The 16492-nt window shown below is 37.2% G+C and overlaps 1 protein-coding gene across 2 annotated transcripts in view; it reads right to left on the bottom strand.

The window, feature by feature from the left end:
- LOC118744906 (putative sodium-dependent multivitamin transporter) overlaps window positions 1-16492 on the bottom strand; it is a 43911-nt gene that overhangs the window by 16994 nt on the left and 10425 nt on the right. Inside the window, exon 2 of one of the 2 annotated variants that reach the window (XM_036478333.1) lies at window positions 1025-2074. In XM_036478333.1, coding sequence (XP_036334226.1) covers window positions 1025-2003 — 979 coding nt within the window. In that variant the 5' untranslated portion in view covers window positions 2004-2074. Of the gene's footprint in view, window positions 1-1024; window positions 2075-16492 lie in introns of those variants that run through there. The other variant, XM_036478334.1, reaches the window with a different exon arrangement.

Genomic DNA, 16492 nt, shown 5'->3' with positions numbered 1-16492 from the left:
GTCTGTTATTTTGTGCCTATGAACAGAAATGGCCCAACCAACAATTTTTATAAGTAGTTGGGTAAAAAAAAAATGTGCGTTTGGACTATTTTTCTCTGACGGTGTCATACCGTCGCTGGAATAATGAAGTAGTGTAACATGAAAAATATAGTTTTGAGAAAAACGATTTAGAAGTTTTTATAATCCAATCGACAATATTCATATTTTAAATACACCACACTGTTTATTGATTCCTTAGCTGTTAATTTACAAAAAAAAATCTGTACCATGTTCACTTAGAAATGCCATTTGAGCCCATTTTTCCGAAAGCATTTGCTTATATACTATTTTATCGTTAAAAATTTTTATATGAAATCATTGTACACTAGTCCCACCAGTAACAATGAAATGGACCTTTTCTAGCCTATTTCGTTATTTTATTTTGCCTTTTTTACAGATTTTTAGGTCCTAATCCTAATTAGGTGACTATCCAACTATGCTATCAAGAACGTTTTTAATTTAAATAATTTAATTTTGTAAAAAACAAAAAAAAATACTGTTAATTTTTTTTTAGCTCAAGGCGGGGTTGAAATAAACCCGGGCTTGAGATCTAAAAAAATCAACAGAATCTTCAATTAACGGCCAAATATAAATTTAAAAAAAAATATCAAAAGATGGACACCATGGAAATAACACGGTACAGCACTTGGGCATTGGACCAGACCAACTTTTTTTAAGGGATTGAGTCATAATTAAAAAAAATATTTTCTCCGTTTTTCCAAGTTAGCCCCCGAAAACGAGATATGGGCCTCGAAGTTCGGAATTGGAAAAAAAAAATTGTATGTAAACAACTAAGAAAGTAAAAACTTAGGCGTGGTCCGGCTGTTGCTCTTATTTAAACTGTATATAATTTTTTTTTACTGACTTTTTTACCTGACTCAATCTTTTTTTTGAAAAAAATTGGTTGGGTCCAATACCCAGAAAAAAAGTTGATTTTGCCGTATAGTGTAATCGTTATACACATGTTTCTTTTTTACTCTCTTACCCATCGTGTCTACGGCAAAAAGTGGCATCAACTGATCTCTTGATTGTATTCTTCCTTCCAGGAGAGGATCACAGTTTCTGTAGTAGTGAAATATAGCTAATCCGCTAAATAAGGTACTAAAACTGAGTGTACTCAAAATTGGTAAATTCCACCAGAGTGCCGATTGCGCGCTCTCGAGATTTCGCACACTTAACAACCTCTGCACTTGCACCTGATTAATACCATACAACGACAAATATGTCACCATACCTCCGATAATAAGACTCCACCATGTGTGCCGCTCTGTGGGATCCAAAGAAAAATCCGTGAAATAAAAACGATCTCTCTTTTCAGCTTCCTGCCATATTGGAGCCAAACCACCCGCCTTAATGGCAGACACCACAATTACTGCGAAGATTGCAGCAAACATCAGAAGCGATTGAAAAACGTCTGTTATAAGCACAGCTTTTAGGCCGCCAATAGTAGAGTAGAATGTACAAAGGAGTCCTATAACCAATATAGCTGTGGTCTTGCTTACTCCTGTAACAGCTTCGAGTGCAAGCGCTGGCGCATATAGAACAATTCCCATATAAAGGATCATTTGTACGGAGTAGGCAAGTGAAGCAGCGAGACGCGTCGAGTGCCCAAATCGTCGCTCCAAGTATTCATAAACGCTCAAGGTACGCATGCGATAAAAAACAGGCAAAAACAAATATGCGGCTATCGGCGTGCTTATAATGTAAGCGATGTTTATTATGCAAAACATAGTACCAAACTGGTAGCTTTCGCTTGAAACACCTAATAATGTGATGGAGGACATGAAGCTCGCCATTAAACTAACAGCAACTGGAAATGTGGTCATGCTCTGATCGGCCAATAGGTATTCCTTGATTGTTTTCTGCTTGCCGCCCGTATAACGGTAATAAATGCCAATCATTGCAGAAATGAGAAGGATGGTAATTAGTACCGCAAAATCCCAACGGTCAAAATTTGGTTCCATTGTGATCCTTTACTTGTATTTAACTAAAGATCGAAGCGAAGAAATCAACTCAGATTTCATAAATATATTAGCTGGAAGAAAAATTATATAAAATAGATTGTGAGATATGTAAAGTTAAATGTTTTAATATATAATTAGGGATTTCAGAAGGGGTTGTGTACCGTCGTACTGTAGTATGTCGCAAACTTTAAAGGGCTAAAACTATATTTAGGGATTCGCCAGCTACCTAAAAAGCTAAAAGTCGTGTTATGAAATTTCACAACGTTAAAAATTAATTGGCTGTAGTTTCAAGATTTATTACATTACATTCAAGGCACATTAAACAGGTAGTATCAGTAGAGCAAAAACAACATTTGCGTGTATTTTGTTGTTGCTTCTGGTATTCGAACTGTTCTGAATTTTTTCTTCTAAATCAAAGCGTGCCATGTGAAATACAAAAAATTATAAAAAATAAAAAATTGAAATTGGAAAAAATAAAAATTGATGCAACTTTCTTTCCTAGTAAATTTGTTTGCTTCTCGAAGCATTGATCCATCCTTTGCAAGGCCCAGTAATCAGCGGTCGTGCTGCCGAGTTGGGCGAACGTTCCAAAAGCTGCTATTCAATCGCTTGTTTTGTATGGAAAAAGGTTTCACAAGCAAATGGATTTTAACAACTTATAATTTTCGTGAGAAAAAATTAAAAATATTTGACATTTTCGAGACCAAATAATTTGAAAATAAATCAAATCAGCTGCTCTACTGATACTACCTGTTCAATGTACCTTGATTACATTATTAAAAACATTACGACATACGACAATACGGCACTTACGACCAGGGTGCTTAGATTGTTTAAAAAGAAAAGAGCGATTTCTGAAAAAAAAATCGCCAAATGGTTGTTTTATAAAATTCATGAAATCGGCTTAAAAAATCTTTTATTTTAAAAATTAGATCTTGTTTTAACAAAGTTTTTAAAACCAAAAACGAATATAATGCCTTCAGGGTAATAATAAATAACACAAATCACTTATATAATAGTGATGTACAAAAAATTTTCTTGAAAAATATTAATACTCATAACCAATATACATACATACATACTTGTGTACATACATACACACATCTGCTTTTGGTTAAAGTTATATTTTTCGTCTTTTTTATATCTAGATCCCCTGTTCGTTCTAATTACATTTATGTTATCCTATTTTCCTTTATCTTCATTTTTATCTTTATACTCTATGGATAACAAGATCGATAGTAACATCCAATAAAATATTGACAACAAAACCGATAAAAATATCGATAACAAAATCGATGAAAAATTCGACAAAAATTTCGTTAGTAACATCGATAATAATATTAGTAGCAACATCTATTAGAAACTCGATAAAAATATCGATAAATATCGACAACAGAATTGACAAATATCGATAACAAAATCGATAAATATGGAAAACTAAATCGATAAATATCGATAACAAAATCGATTAAAAAATCGATAAATATCGATAGCAAAATCGATATGTGTTGATAACAAAATCGATAAATATCGATACAAAAATCGATAAGTATCTATAACAAAATCGAGAAAAATATCGCTAGCAAAATAGTTAAAAATATCGATTACAAAATCGATAAAAAAATCAATAAAAATATCGATAACAAAATCGATAAAAATATTGATTATTATATCGATAAGTTCCGAAAATATCGATAGCAAAATTGATAATAATATCGATAAAAATTTCGAAAACAAAATCGATAAAAATATCGATAACAAAACCGATAAAAATATCGATTATTTTATCGATAAGTCTCGAGAATCCCGAAAATCTCTAAAATCCCAAAATAGTTCCCAGATAGAGTCTCTGTGTCTCTCTCTATGTATATCCTTTCCTATTTGATTACCTTTATTTTAATCTTTCTTCCCCTATCTTCATCTTTACTTTTATCGATATCCTCATCCTCATCCTTTTCGTCAAATTAATCTTTGTTTTTACTTTTATGTTTATCGTTTTCTTCATCTACATATTCCCCTTCACCTTTACCCTTATATATATAAGTAAAGTGTTTAAATTTACCTTGGTCTTAATTTTTGCCTTTATCTTTACGCATCTTTGTTTTTGTTTTTATTTTTACCTTTGCCTTTATCCTTTTCTTTGTCTATATACGTAGTCACCCTACCTTCATTCTTGTATTGGTCTTTTGCTAAGTGTTATTCTTTAACCTTGTATTAGCAAGTTTTTGTTAAATTAATACCATATGCATACACATAAGAAGCATTTCCATTGCACCATTTCCGTTGCTTCATTTCCGTTTCACCATTTCCGTGTGCAATTTCCGTTGAATTTGCCAATTTACTCCCAACGAACCAACCGCCGCTAAAGAAGTTTCACTTCAAAAATATTTGTATTAACACATTTCCCAATAGCACTGCGCAATTAATAAATTTATGGCAGTAGTACACTTTAGCTTAAATGGCCGAAAATGGACGAAAAATTTCAAATCCGAAAATTAACTTTTTTAATTAATTCAAGAGTTATGTGCAAAAAACTCTTGTACTTTTCCCACTTTCATTTGATTAATTTCATGCAAATAAATGGAGTAAATACAGCTTCACGGCGAGTTCTAATATTTCCAACTCAAATTTAGTAACCTGGCCTTGATAAAATACCACTTCTCATTACTGTAGCAAATGCCTTACGAGAGCTTTAGATTATAAGGCCGAACCCGGCTCTCCCTTTTCCATTTAATGAAATTTATTCTGTCAGGAAGGCACTTATAAAATAAATCTCCATACAAAATTTAAAATACTTCGAGAGATTTTCTATCCTTCCAGAGATATGTATTAAGAAGTTTTAGTATGTATGGGAGGCGATATGCCTCCTTGTTTAGTAACTCAAATTTTTTCCATAAGCAATTGATATATTTTGTATACACAACTCCATACCAAGTTCCAGTATTCTTCCACAAACACTTCCAGGGATATGTGGCAAGAAAAGTAAATTTGTACTGGATGTGCCACGCCCCTTTTTCTTATAACCCTAATCTTCTTCCATTTTACATACCCCAGTACCAAGTCCCAGTAAATTTGTACGGCAGGAACCACGTCCCCTTTTCGAATAACGCAAATTCTTCTCCATGAGTATGGAATTAATTTTGTATACAAATCTCGGTGCCAAGTTCCAGTCCTCTACAATAAACACCTCCAGAGATATGCAGCATAGAAAAATCAATTTGCATGGGAGTTGCCACACCACCTTTTCCAATAACTCTCATTTATCTCCATGAGTATGGTATTAGTTTTACATACATACACACATATGTATTTCCATACCAAGCTTGAGTGCTTTACCCCAAACATTTGAAGAGATATGCAATATGAAACTTTCAGTCAGTACGCCTCTTTTCCAAAAACGGCCATTTTTCTCCGTCAATATGAACATGATTTCACAGTGTTGGCAAACTGTTAATCTGATTAACGAATAAAAATTAACGATTAAAATGTTAATCGCGTTTGACGATTAAAATTAATTAGTCGAAATCAACTGTACGATTAATGATAACATTTATTTAATCGTTAATCGCTGGCTGCGATTACGTTTAATTAATTTAAAACATTAATCGTTAATCCAATTAAAAATAAAATCTGATTAATTTGTCTAGTTTGTCCTAGTTTGAAACCAAACTCCAGTTATAGTAATTATTTTGTGTTTTACGCTTATAAAAAGCACATAATATAAAAAAATTATAAATATTGCTATTAGTAATACATAAACTGGGAACTTTTACAAACCTAGTTTGTAAAACTTTTGTTGGTATATATCTTAATTAAAATGCACACCAAATTGCTTAGATTGATGAGGAAACCCGACTTAGCCATACCGGATTAACTTGCTTTGTGTGCACAGAGAAATTCCAGCATAACTTAATTAATCACCAAACCTAGTTGATCAAATTAAGAGTTAATGATTAAAAATTAATTTTTTTTTATCGCGGTTACGATTAACTGTTAACTGGCGGATGGTTCCGTGCGCAGAAGTGGAAAACTTCTGACTGCCATTCTCCTGGGAGTGGCCAGAAGCGATTCTTGTGCGTACGGTTCAAATCGCAGCTCACAACGTCCGGATATTTATATCCATGTATCCTCTGGGTAGCAACCAAACACCCGTTTGGGAGCGAGCTAAAGTGAGAAGGCGTAAAACTTCGCATGCGCTGGGTTTGGGTCCCGCCACGTTAAAACCCCGCCCAATGAAAAAATATAAAAAGCCTCGGATGAGACCCCCTTTTTCTGATGACGACCACGGCAAATGTATAAAGGACTATGATTTAAGGGTATGCACCTGGAATATCCGGACCCTTAATGGGGAAGGTGCCTCTGCCCGCTGGTTGATGTCCTCGGGAAGACAAAGGCTGACATCACCGCCATCCAAGAAATGCGATTTACGGGGCAAGGAAAAATAAGCGTGAAGCCTTGCGACGTCTACTACAGTTGCCACGTTAAGGAGCACAAATTCGGTGTTGGATTCGTGGTAGGAGAGAGACTCCATCGCCGAGTACTGGCGTTCACCCCGGTGGACGATCGTCTAGCCACAATCCGCATCAAAGCTAGATTCTTCAACATCTGGCTCATCTGCGCCCATGCCCCGGCGGAAGAGAAGGCTGAGGCGTCCAAGGATCTCTTCTATGAGCGCTTGGAACGTACATATGAGCGCTGCCCCGACACGATGTCAAAATCGTGCTTGGCGATTTTAATGCCAAGGTGGGCAAGGAAGGGGTCTTTGGCGCCACTGTCGGAAAATTCAGCCTCCACGACGAAACGTCCGATAACGGACTGAGGCTGATCGACTTCGCCGGGCCCGAAACATGGTAATATGTAGTACTAGGTTCCAGCATAAGAACATCCACCAAGCTACATGGCTGTACGAGAAACCAAATCGATCATGTTGTGATAGACGGAAGGCATGCTTCAAGCGTTTTAGACGTACGTACACTCCGAGGGCCAAACATCGACTCGGACCACTATCTTGTTGTAGCCAAGATACGCACCCGCTTAACGTCGAAAAGCTGCACTCACAACAGACGGTTAATTTATTCGCCACTCGACTCACACACCTGCTCTCTGAGAGCAATCTTCAACAATCCGACATACGCGAGCAGTGGAACCACATTTCCCGATCATTAAGTACCGCCGCCGAAGAAGTAGTTGGATTTCAGCGAGCCCGAAAGAACAACTGGTACGATGAGGAATGTCAAGAAGCCGCAGAGAAAAAAGATGCAGCCTACAGGGCCACGCTGCGATCGGGCGCAATGCGAGCCAGGTGGGACCGTTATAGGGAACTGAAGAAGGAAGCGAGACGTATTTGCCGCAATAAGAAGAGAGAGGCCGAAATACGTGAGTGCGAAGAGCTTGAGATGCTGGCCGACAGGAAGAACGCCCGAAAATTCTACCTGAGGGTTTTGTGACTTACGGAAGGTTTCAAGACCGGGGCGAACTCCTGTAAGAACAACAATGGCGACCTAGTGGCCGATGTCCAGAATATACTTAAATTGTGGAGGGAACACTTTTACAACCTACTGAATGGCAGCAGCGCTGAAAGTAGTGAAGAAGACGAACCCGAGTCCCCAGTCGATGATGATAGAGTAGCTGTCCCACCGCCTGACTATGACGAGGTACGAATAGTGATTACGCGGCTGAAAAACAACAAAGCTGCTGGAGCTGACGGCCTGCCAGCCGAGCTATTCAAGTACGGCGGCGAGGAGCTGATGAGGTGCATGCATCAGCTCGTATGCAGAATATGGTCCGATGAACGCATGCCCGACGACTGGAATTTAAGTGTGCTCTGCCCAATCCACAAGAAAGGGGACCCCGCCATACGCGCCAACTACCGCGGAATCAGCCTTCTAAGCATAGGTTATAAGGTCTTATCGGGTGTATTGTGCGAAAGACTGAAGGCCACCGTCAACGAGCTGATTGGACCTTATCAGTGTGGCTTTAGGCCTGGAAAATCCGCCATAGATCAGGTATTCACAATACGCCAAATCTTGGAAAAGACCCGCGAGAATAGGATCGGCACACACCATCTATTTGTTGATTTCAAAGCCGCTTTCGATAGCACGAAGAGAAGTTGCCTTTATGCCGCGATGTCTGAATTTAGTATCCCCACGAAACTAATACGGCTGTGTAAAATAACATTGAGCAATGCCACCAGCTCCGTCAGAATAGGACCTTTCCGAGCCGTTTGATACCAAACGAGGTTTCAGACAAGGGGACTCCCTTTCGTATAATTTCTTTAATTCGATTTTGGAGAAGATAATAAGAGCCGCAGAACTGAACTACTCAGGCACAATACTTTACAAGAGCCTACAATTGCTGGTGTATGCCGACGACATCGATATTATCGGTAAACACAAGGGCTACGTCTGTTCTGCCTTCTCGGGATTGGATAGAGAAGCAAAGCGAATGGGTCTGGTGGTGAACGAGGACAAAACGAAGTATCTCCTGTCATCACACAAACAGTCAGAGCATACGCGTCTTGGCACCCACGTCACTGTTGACAGTTAGAAGTTTGAAAAAGCAGACGACTTCGTTTATTTGGGAACCAGAATTAACACCAATAATAATGTCAGCATTGAAATCCAACAGAGAATCACTCTTGCCAACAAGTGCTACTTTGGGCTGAGTAGGCAATTGAGAAGTAAAGTCCTCTCTCGTCGTACAAAGATCACACTCTATAAGTCACTCATCATGCCTGTGCTGGTGTATGGCGCGGAGGCATGGACAATGAAAGCATCTGATGAGGCGGCTCTTGGAGTTTTCGAGAGAAAGATTCTGCGAAAGATTTACGGACCTCTACGCGTTGGTGATGGCGAATATCGCAGATGATTTAACGATGAGCTGTATGAGCTTTACAACGATATAGATATAGTGCAGCGAATTAAAATTCAGCGGCTCCGCTGGCTTGGCCATGTCGTTCGAATGGACAGAAGCGCTCCTGCTCTGAAAATATTCAACGCGGGCCGCGATGCTGGTAACAGAGGAAGAGGAAGGCCTCCTCTGCGTTGGAAAGACCAGGTGGAGAAGGATTTGGCTTCACTTGGCATTTCCAATTGGCGTCAGTTAGCACAGAAGAGAAATGACTGGCGTGCTGTTTTGGACTCGGCCAAAATAGCTTAGGCGGTTACAGCGCCAATAAATAAGAAGAAGAGCGCCATCTAGCGATTAAATGTTTAGTCAAGGTGCTGACATATGTTCCAAATATGAACGAAATCAGTCCAGCCGTTTAGTAGTTTAGTGACATTCAAAATACGGAAAACTATGAAATTATGAAATCGTGACGCCTCAGCTTTCTTAATTTTTTGGCAACAAAAACAAAAAGTTTTGAATTACTTTAAATCGAAAAACCGTCCACACAGAAGAACCAAAAAAGTACTTTTTACAGGATTGAAATCGGTTCAGCCGTTTGGTCAGGCATCGCGGTCATACGAAAGACATTTAGTTTTTATATATATAAATTTGATATTATGTGTTGTTTATAAGCGTGAAACACAAAATAACAACTATAAGTAACTCTTATTTGGTTTCAAATTCGAAAATACTAGACCACTTAGATCAGATTTTCTTTTTAATTGGATTAATGATTAAAATTAATTAATCGTAATCGCAACCGGCGATTAACGATTAAAAAATTTAATTATTAATCGTACAGGTGATTACGATTAATTAATCTTAATCGCTAATCGCTATTAACATTTTAATCGTTAATTTGTAATCCTTAATCAGATTAACATTTTGTCAACACCCGTATTTGAATCAAAGAACGTAGATAACAAGAAGGGACAACTCGTTATAATTGTGGTGAAAGTGCGCAACAGGGGCGTGCCCTCTCTTTTCATCCAACCAAAAACGCACTAGGGCAAAAGAGAAGGCACGCCCCTGTTGCGCACTTTCGCTACAATTATAACGAGTTGTCCCTTCTTGTTATCTACGTTCGTTGTTTGAATTAAGTTAAGAGAAACAAATGGCAGAATATCTGTTTGTGTATATATATGTACATTCATTTGTCAGTGCTACCAAACCGTGCAACACACACAGCGGATTATAAATTGAACCAGATCTCAATCAGGATCATATCGCTGTTGCTGCATTTGCTTTCAAATTTTTTATCCGGATCTCGATCCTTGTCCAGGAAATACAGCAATTGGCAAATGTTCGATATGCTACAAAAAAATCTATAACAATAAAAAGTATTGCCATAGAACGTTCTTTGGTATTGCCACATCAAAATTAACACCGCTATTTTGTAACTCTTTCGTATTCGGATATTGCTACGAATCGTAGAAATAGTAAATATGCTGCGATCCGAATCGTATTTTCGAACTTTCGAAATTTGTAACAATGGCATGCCTAAAAACGAACGAGTAAGAAATTGACAGCTTTTTTGCGTAATTTTGTTCGAAAACAATTCTGTGTCGGAGGCGAGATAAAAGATGTAAATCGATGTGTGTTTGCAGGAAGTATTAGTGGTGTTCATTTAAACATCTAAATTTGCCTTCGCATAAACGTACATTTTTATCCACTGCTTTATATAAAAGAACAAAAAAGAATCTTTGTTGCCCCTTATCGAGAAACTTGGGTCCGGTTTAGTTATTTGTACAATGATTTTCGGTTGATGTGTCCAAACGCATAGCCCGAATACAAAAACTTTAACATACGCGTGTAATCAATGGATTAAACTTTTATCTAAAACAATTGTTTAAAATTTCCGACCCCTAGTTTATTAACAAATTCGGTTTGGACTTTTTTGTAAATTTCGATGTGGGTTCTGCGCAAAAATACTGTGGATGGCGAAGAAGGAGTTATATGCACAAGAAATGTTGTATACCTTTGGCATACCGAAACCCCTCTTCTCCGGCAACACAGAAATAAGAATTCTACTTAGAAAAGGTTATAACCCCTAAGCGCGGCCGAAGGCAGAAGCAAGGACAACAGATGGTGGACCTAACAAAGAGCATGTTTTCAATGGTTTGCAAGAAGCTGTTATTGCATTAACTGGATTGAGAACCAGTACTTCAAGCATAGGAGGAGTTCTGGCTTGTGGTTCAACAATACGCTCACACAAACGCACAAATTGCCCATATTTCACCATACATACAACAATAATACATACTTCATTTTAGAATTTTCGAAGCTGTGACGCATAGCCCAGCAGAAAATTTCGAAGGGCTTAGCATGTGTATTTCAGCAGAAATTTTCCATTACTCCAATTAATTATCCAAACTCCGCACATGCATATGGCTTTGTACCTATATGTATACATACTTAAGCTTGCATGTGCATTAGACTGCATCACTCCCCATACAAAAAAAATCGGTATTGTTTTTCCATTAGAATTATAAAATCTATTATATTTTAAGACGTCCAGCAAAATATTTCCGAAAAATAATAAGATTTACGTGATCTGGACCGATTTGAAAATACCTCCAAAAATGAAATAAATATAGTTTCTTAAAGATTTAAAAAAAAAAAAAAAATCAAATGACTAAACGGGTCAAGCTTCAAAAATTTGCATAAAAATATTTTTAAACATTTTTTTTTAGCGGAATCGTGATAATGAGATTTTTGATGCTTTTTTAACTTTTTTCAAAGATTGGTATAAGAAAAACTTTAATAACTGAACCTAAACTCTTCCGTTGAAGACTTGTGAGGTATCATTGGAAAGGTATTTTCTCACCCTTTGTATTTCTTTGCTGATAAATTAATTCAAAGGATGAAAGAGAATGGTAGGGTGAACGAACATAATTCAAAGTAGAATTAAAATGTGATGGAATTGGAAAAAAAAAAAATGGGACACGAATGACTTTTCTTTACAGAAATAAAAATAGTGGGAAAAGACCTTTCTACTGAGATCGCATAAGTCTACATTAGAACAGTTTTGGCAGTTATTCAAGTTTTTCGTAAATCAATCTTTGAAAAGGGTATAGGGTTGCCAGATTTTGATACGGAGAAAGGAGTACATTTATATTTTCGATAGAAAAAAAGCAGTACATGACATAAAAAAGGAGTACAATTTTTTTTTAATTTTTAGTGCAATTTATTGTTACAAATTACCATTAATTAGGCATAAACAAACAAAGATATATTAGAAATCGTTTTCAAAGCAACAATAAATGTGGAAAATTAATAACTATATGGGTTGGCTTTCCAATAGGGACGATTGTTAAAGAGATGGTGATCGAAAGGGGGAGTGGACGTGGCACCTTTTTTGAGATTTTTGGAGAGGGCATGAACCGCCATTGACAAAAATGATACTCCCGACCACCTAGGGCCCCTACGGGACCCCCTAGAAAAATTTCCAAAAGTCACAATTTTCACTTGCGCCCACAGTATTTTTGCGTAGAATTCGGTGCTCAATGACCGCCCTTATAGGAAAGTTTCCCCAACTAAAAAACTAAAGACTACAAAAGAATTCCAGACTCTTCCTGAATGTATGACCATTTTTTTAATTTAAACCTTATGATTAATTTAATATTTTCCAAATTTTTATACCCGAGCGCCCTGCCCCTAAGGCTATGCTTACACCTTTTCACTATCGCACTTAACTGTGCTTACTAAGTAGTGTTTGCCACAATATGAATGGCAAAGTACAGCGCGCTAAATAATAGCTGTCGCACAGGTTTTTTGAAAAATAAAAGGGTTCTTTATAGATTTTGTGTTTTTTTTTTTTTGTTAACTTTGTAAATATTTTACTTTAATTTTATGAATTGGTTTTAAAATTTTAATCCTGATTTACATTTGCCAGCCTTGGGAGATAAGTACATGCGGCACGAACCTCTTTTTCATGTGTATTTTTTCTTAGATTTTGTATAAAAAAAGAAAAAAACCCTGTATAGGGTTGGTCGAATGAATGCCCTCCTAGTCACCAGTTTCGAGCCTTTTCGATTGCTGAGTATGAGGCCTTATGTAATAAAGTAACCGACGAAAACTTGCGCTTTTCTCCCAAAGTGTTTACCGCCGGTAAACCCAAATGAAGGCTAAAATTTAAAAACAAATTAATAAAATTGAAGTAAAATCTGTAGATAATTAACAACAAACTACTTGTTCGCAAAATCTATAAAGGCCCCTTTTATTTTTCAAAAAAAAAAAAATGTGCAACAGATATTATTTTACACCCTGTATATGATAAAATATTAATAGCTGGAAAAGGGAGTACAAAAGAAGTACAAAGCTAATAAAGGAGTACATTTCCAGATATTTTTTTTTTTTGGAGTAAAAGGGAGTACATTGCAATAAAAAGGAGTACGTTTACTCCCAAAAGCAGTACGTCTGGCAACCCTAACTGACACGCACACATAGATAACATGTTTTCTACCCAGTAGAAATCTTAAGCATACAACATCGCTGTTGGTGGCATGAGCTTGCTGCTGTGTATACATGCCAATATAAATGAACCCGCGATTGAGAGAAATAGAGATTGCGCCAATCGCGGTACCGCTAATCCGCTCTTTGTGATTTTGACAGAATGAGCTGTGTGCGTGACGTCATCTTGGTGCAATTGTTGAATGTGAGCATACGAGAAAACCAAATAACAATTTTAATATTTGTGCGTTAATATAACTGCGTGGTTTTAAACAATTATTGAGACATTAAAAAGCAAAATTAAGTGCGCAGTGGCAAAGTGTAATAGTGAAAACAAAAGGAAAGCGTGCTATATAAGTTTTTTTTTTCGTTTCCTACGGACGCAAACCTGGCGAAAAAGTGGAAGCAGTTCTGCCGGCGAGTAGATGCATTAAACACCAAATCGGGCTATGTGTGCATGCAGCACTTTACTAGTGAATATATTGAAAATAATATTTTTAGTGCTGGTATGAGGTAATGCACCAGTGGATAAGGTCGCCAGGCGCTAATTCAAGCGGCATCTTACCGCGCTGTTACGTGCCTAATACAAAACAGTGCCCAAATTATTATACATTTAAAAGTTCAGCTTAAATTATGTTTTACTGACATAGAATATTTGCTTCCAAAAAAGCCACACTCATGCATCCTCTCGGAAATGGTACAAAAGTCATCAAATAAAAGCTGTGGAGTCAACAGCTGTGGAGTTTATGGTGGTTGGCTACCGTCCACAAATATAAATATGCACTCTGCATGGCTTTTTAAAATGGCAAGCCCAAAAATTCACTTTGCTGCACACCTTCCTTTTGGTCTACATGAAATTGCAAACACTGTTAATACATTCATTTTTTCATGTGCTAAAAATCGTACTTATCTAAGGAGCTACATGTCCAAAGTTATTGCTACGTATTCCTAATAAATCAATCTTTGTATATTTATTGATTCCTGCAAAATTGGGCCATGTAGTATTAAAATTAACACATTTTTCTGCATTGTTTACATATTTTTATATGCGTTTTGGCATTTCTCTCTCGCAATTGCACCAAGATGACGTCATGCAAAAATTACGCTCAAAAATCCTCTCTCATTGGCGCAATCTTGTATTCTATCATTCTTGAAATGAACCTTCATTTCCATTTAACACCTTAATCATACACTTGTACTACTGCTGCATGCATATGGCTGTATTAATGTTTCAAACATACAAAAATGCATTAATGGAACAGTATTAAGGCATTCTTACAAGATCTCCATATATAAATGCTACTTCTCTGATACATTTTAATATACGGGGACATATAAACAAGTAGCACTTACATATGCAAATGCATATCTTGTAAAAGCCCGTTTGTGCTGAAAATAGTATCGCACAACACGTCCGTTCACTAAAAGTTTTGTACAAGACTGAAAATATTACAAAAGTTCCACTTAAAATTTATCAAGAAATGTACTTAAAACAACGACAACGTACATTCGCTTGCAATTCGCTGGAATTTGAATTTATTCGTGGAAATTCACGCAAGCATCCTTCAGGAATGCATACAACCGATTTCTACTGGGTATTTCGTTTTGTTTGCACGTGCCACATGCACTAACACAATCATGCGTAGTTCATGTATACAAAAGTGAAACCTAGGCTGTTTTCGGCCGACTGCCCAGTCCAGTGTGCGTTCGAGTCACGTTTGAGAGAATACAAAGGTTGCGCCGATCTCGGACCGCTATTCCTCTCTTAACGAACTTGACAGAATCGTTGTTTGCATGACGTCACACTTGTGCAACTTGTTTACGTTTTCCTTGCAACATTTTTTCTTCTTCCATTCTTGCTCACGTTTTGGCATTTCTCTCTCGCAATTGCACCAGTGTGACGTCACACAAAAGTTACTCTCAAAAATCCTCTCTGATCGGCGCAATCTTGTATTCTATCATTCTTGCGTTCGAGTGGTGGCTTGCTCAATCCGACTGAGCAGGCTAGTGTGCTCAGGCCCACTCAGATTACACATCTCATGAAGCACTTTTCAGGCATAAATTCTCAAAACGGTTGCTCGCTCTAAATAACTCCATCAAAACAGCTGGTGCAGAAAATCGTGCTCTAAGGTGCTCTAGTTCCACTTGGCGCAGGCTCATGAAACAAAAACTAGAGTAAGTTAGAGCAAGAAAAATCCTCATGAAACATAATTTTGTGAGATATTGTGTAAAATCCTGGAAAAAGGTCAAACAGCAAAACCACTCTCGGAAGTGAGAGTAAAAAGTGAGTAACAGCAAAATGTACGGAACAAAAAAAGCACTGGGAAAAATCTTCCAACTTCAATCTCTACACAACTCTCCAAAAATCGCTCTCATTTACATGACCGCAGAACTCCACAGGCAAACACCGATGGCCTACCAACTGTAATTTTGACGAGAAATATGATTGCAAGTTTTTGTGTGTGGGCCCCAAGGCGAATTAATAGGTTCATTCCTTATCTTTTTGGACTAAAATCTGAAAAGTGTCAAAATGCCAGAGCGTAAGCAAAATGCGCTCACTAAAAGAGAATAACAGGAAAAGTAAAGGAACGCAAAAAACCAAATTTTTAGTCCAAAGAATGGCAACAACAAAACTATCGTCAAATAAGAATGGAAATGTATGTACAAAACACATTCACACAAGCACAAGCACAATAAACATTTAGGGCCGGTTACTCAATGTGCGGTTAACACTAATCTGCGGTTAAACATCGTTATCGACGTCTTCGACTCCATGCATACAACAGGGAGTCGGTAACGTCGATAAAAATGTTTAACCGGAGATTAGTGTTAACCAGACATTGAGTAACCGGCCCAAACTATATCAATTACACTGTGAGACAAATGGTAGGGGTCAGTGATCGGGAAGGGTTCAAACTACCGGGGAAAGTTATATCGGTAAAAAAGAAGTTATACAAGAAGTTAGGCAAAAAATATTTTTTTTCTTCATACATTTATTTTTATAGGCAAAACTGTTGAGTATATAGAAAAACGTTATATTAACAGATTAAAGGAATTGTAATTTTTAATTTTTTTTAATTTGTGTGAGCAAAATCGGACTAGTGGTTCTCGAGACCACCAATTTCCCCTATATGATAGTTACTAACTTC

This window comes from Rhagoletis pomonella, unplaced genomic scaffold, assembly GCF_013731165.1.
Source record: "Rhagoletis pomonella isolate Grant_MI unplaced genomic scaffold, Rhpom_1.0 Rhpom_scaffold_00008, whole genome shotgun sequence".
Taxonomy (NCBI): Eukaryota; Metazoa; Arthropoda; class Insecta; order Diptera; family Tephritidae; genus Rhagoletis; species Rhagoletis pomonella.
The sequence above is the reverse complement of the archived record's forward strand: the minus strand, read 5'-3'. Positions and strand labels throughout refer to the sequence as shown.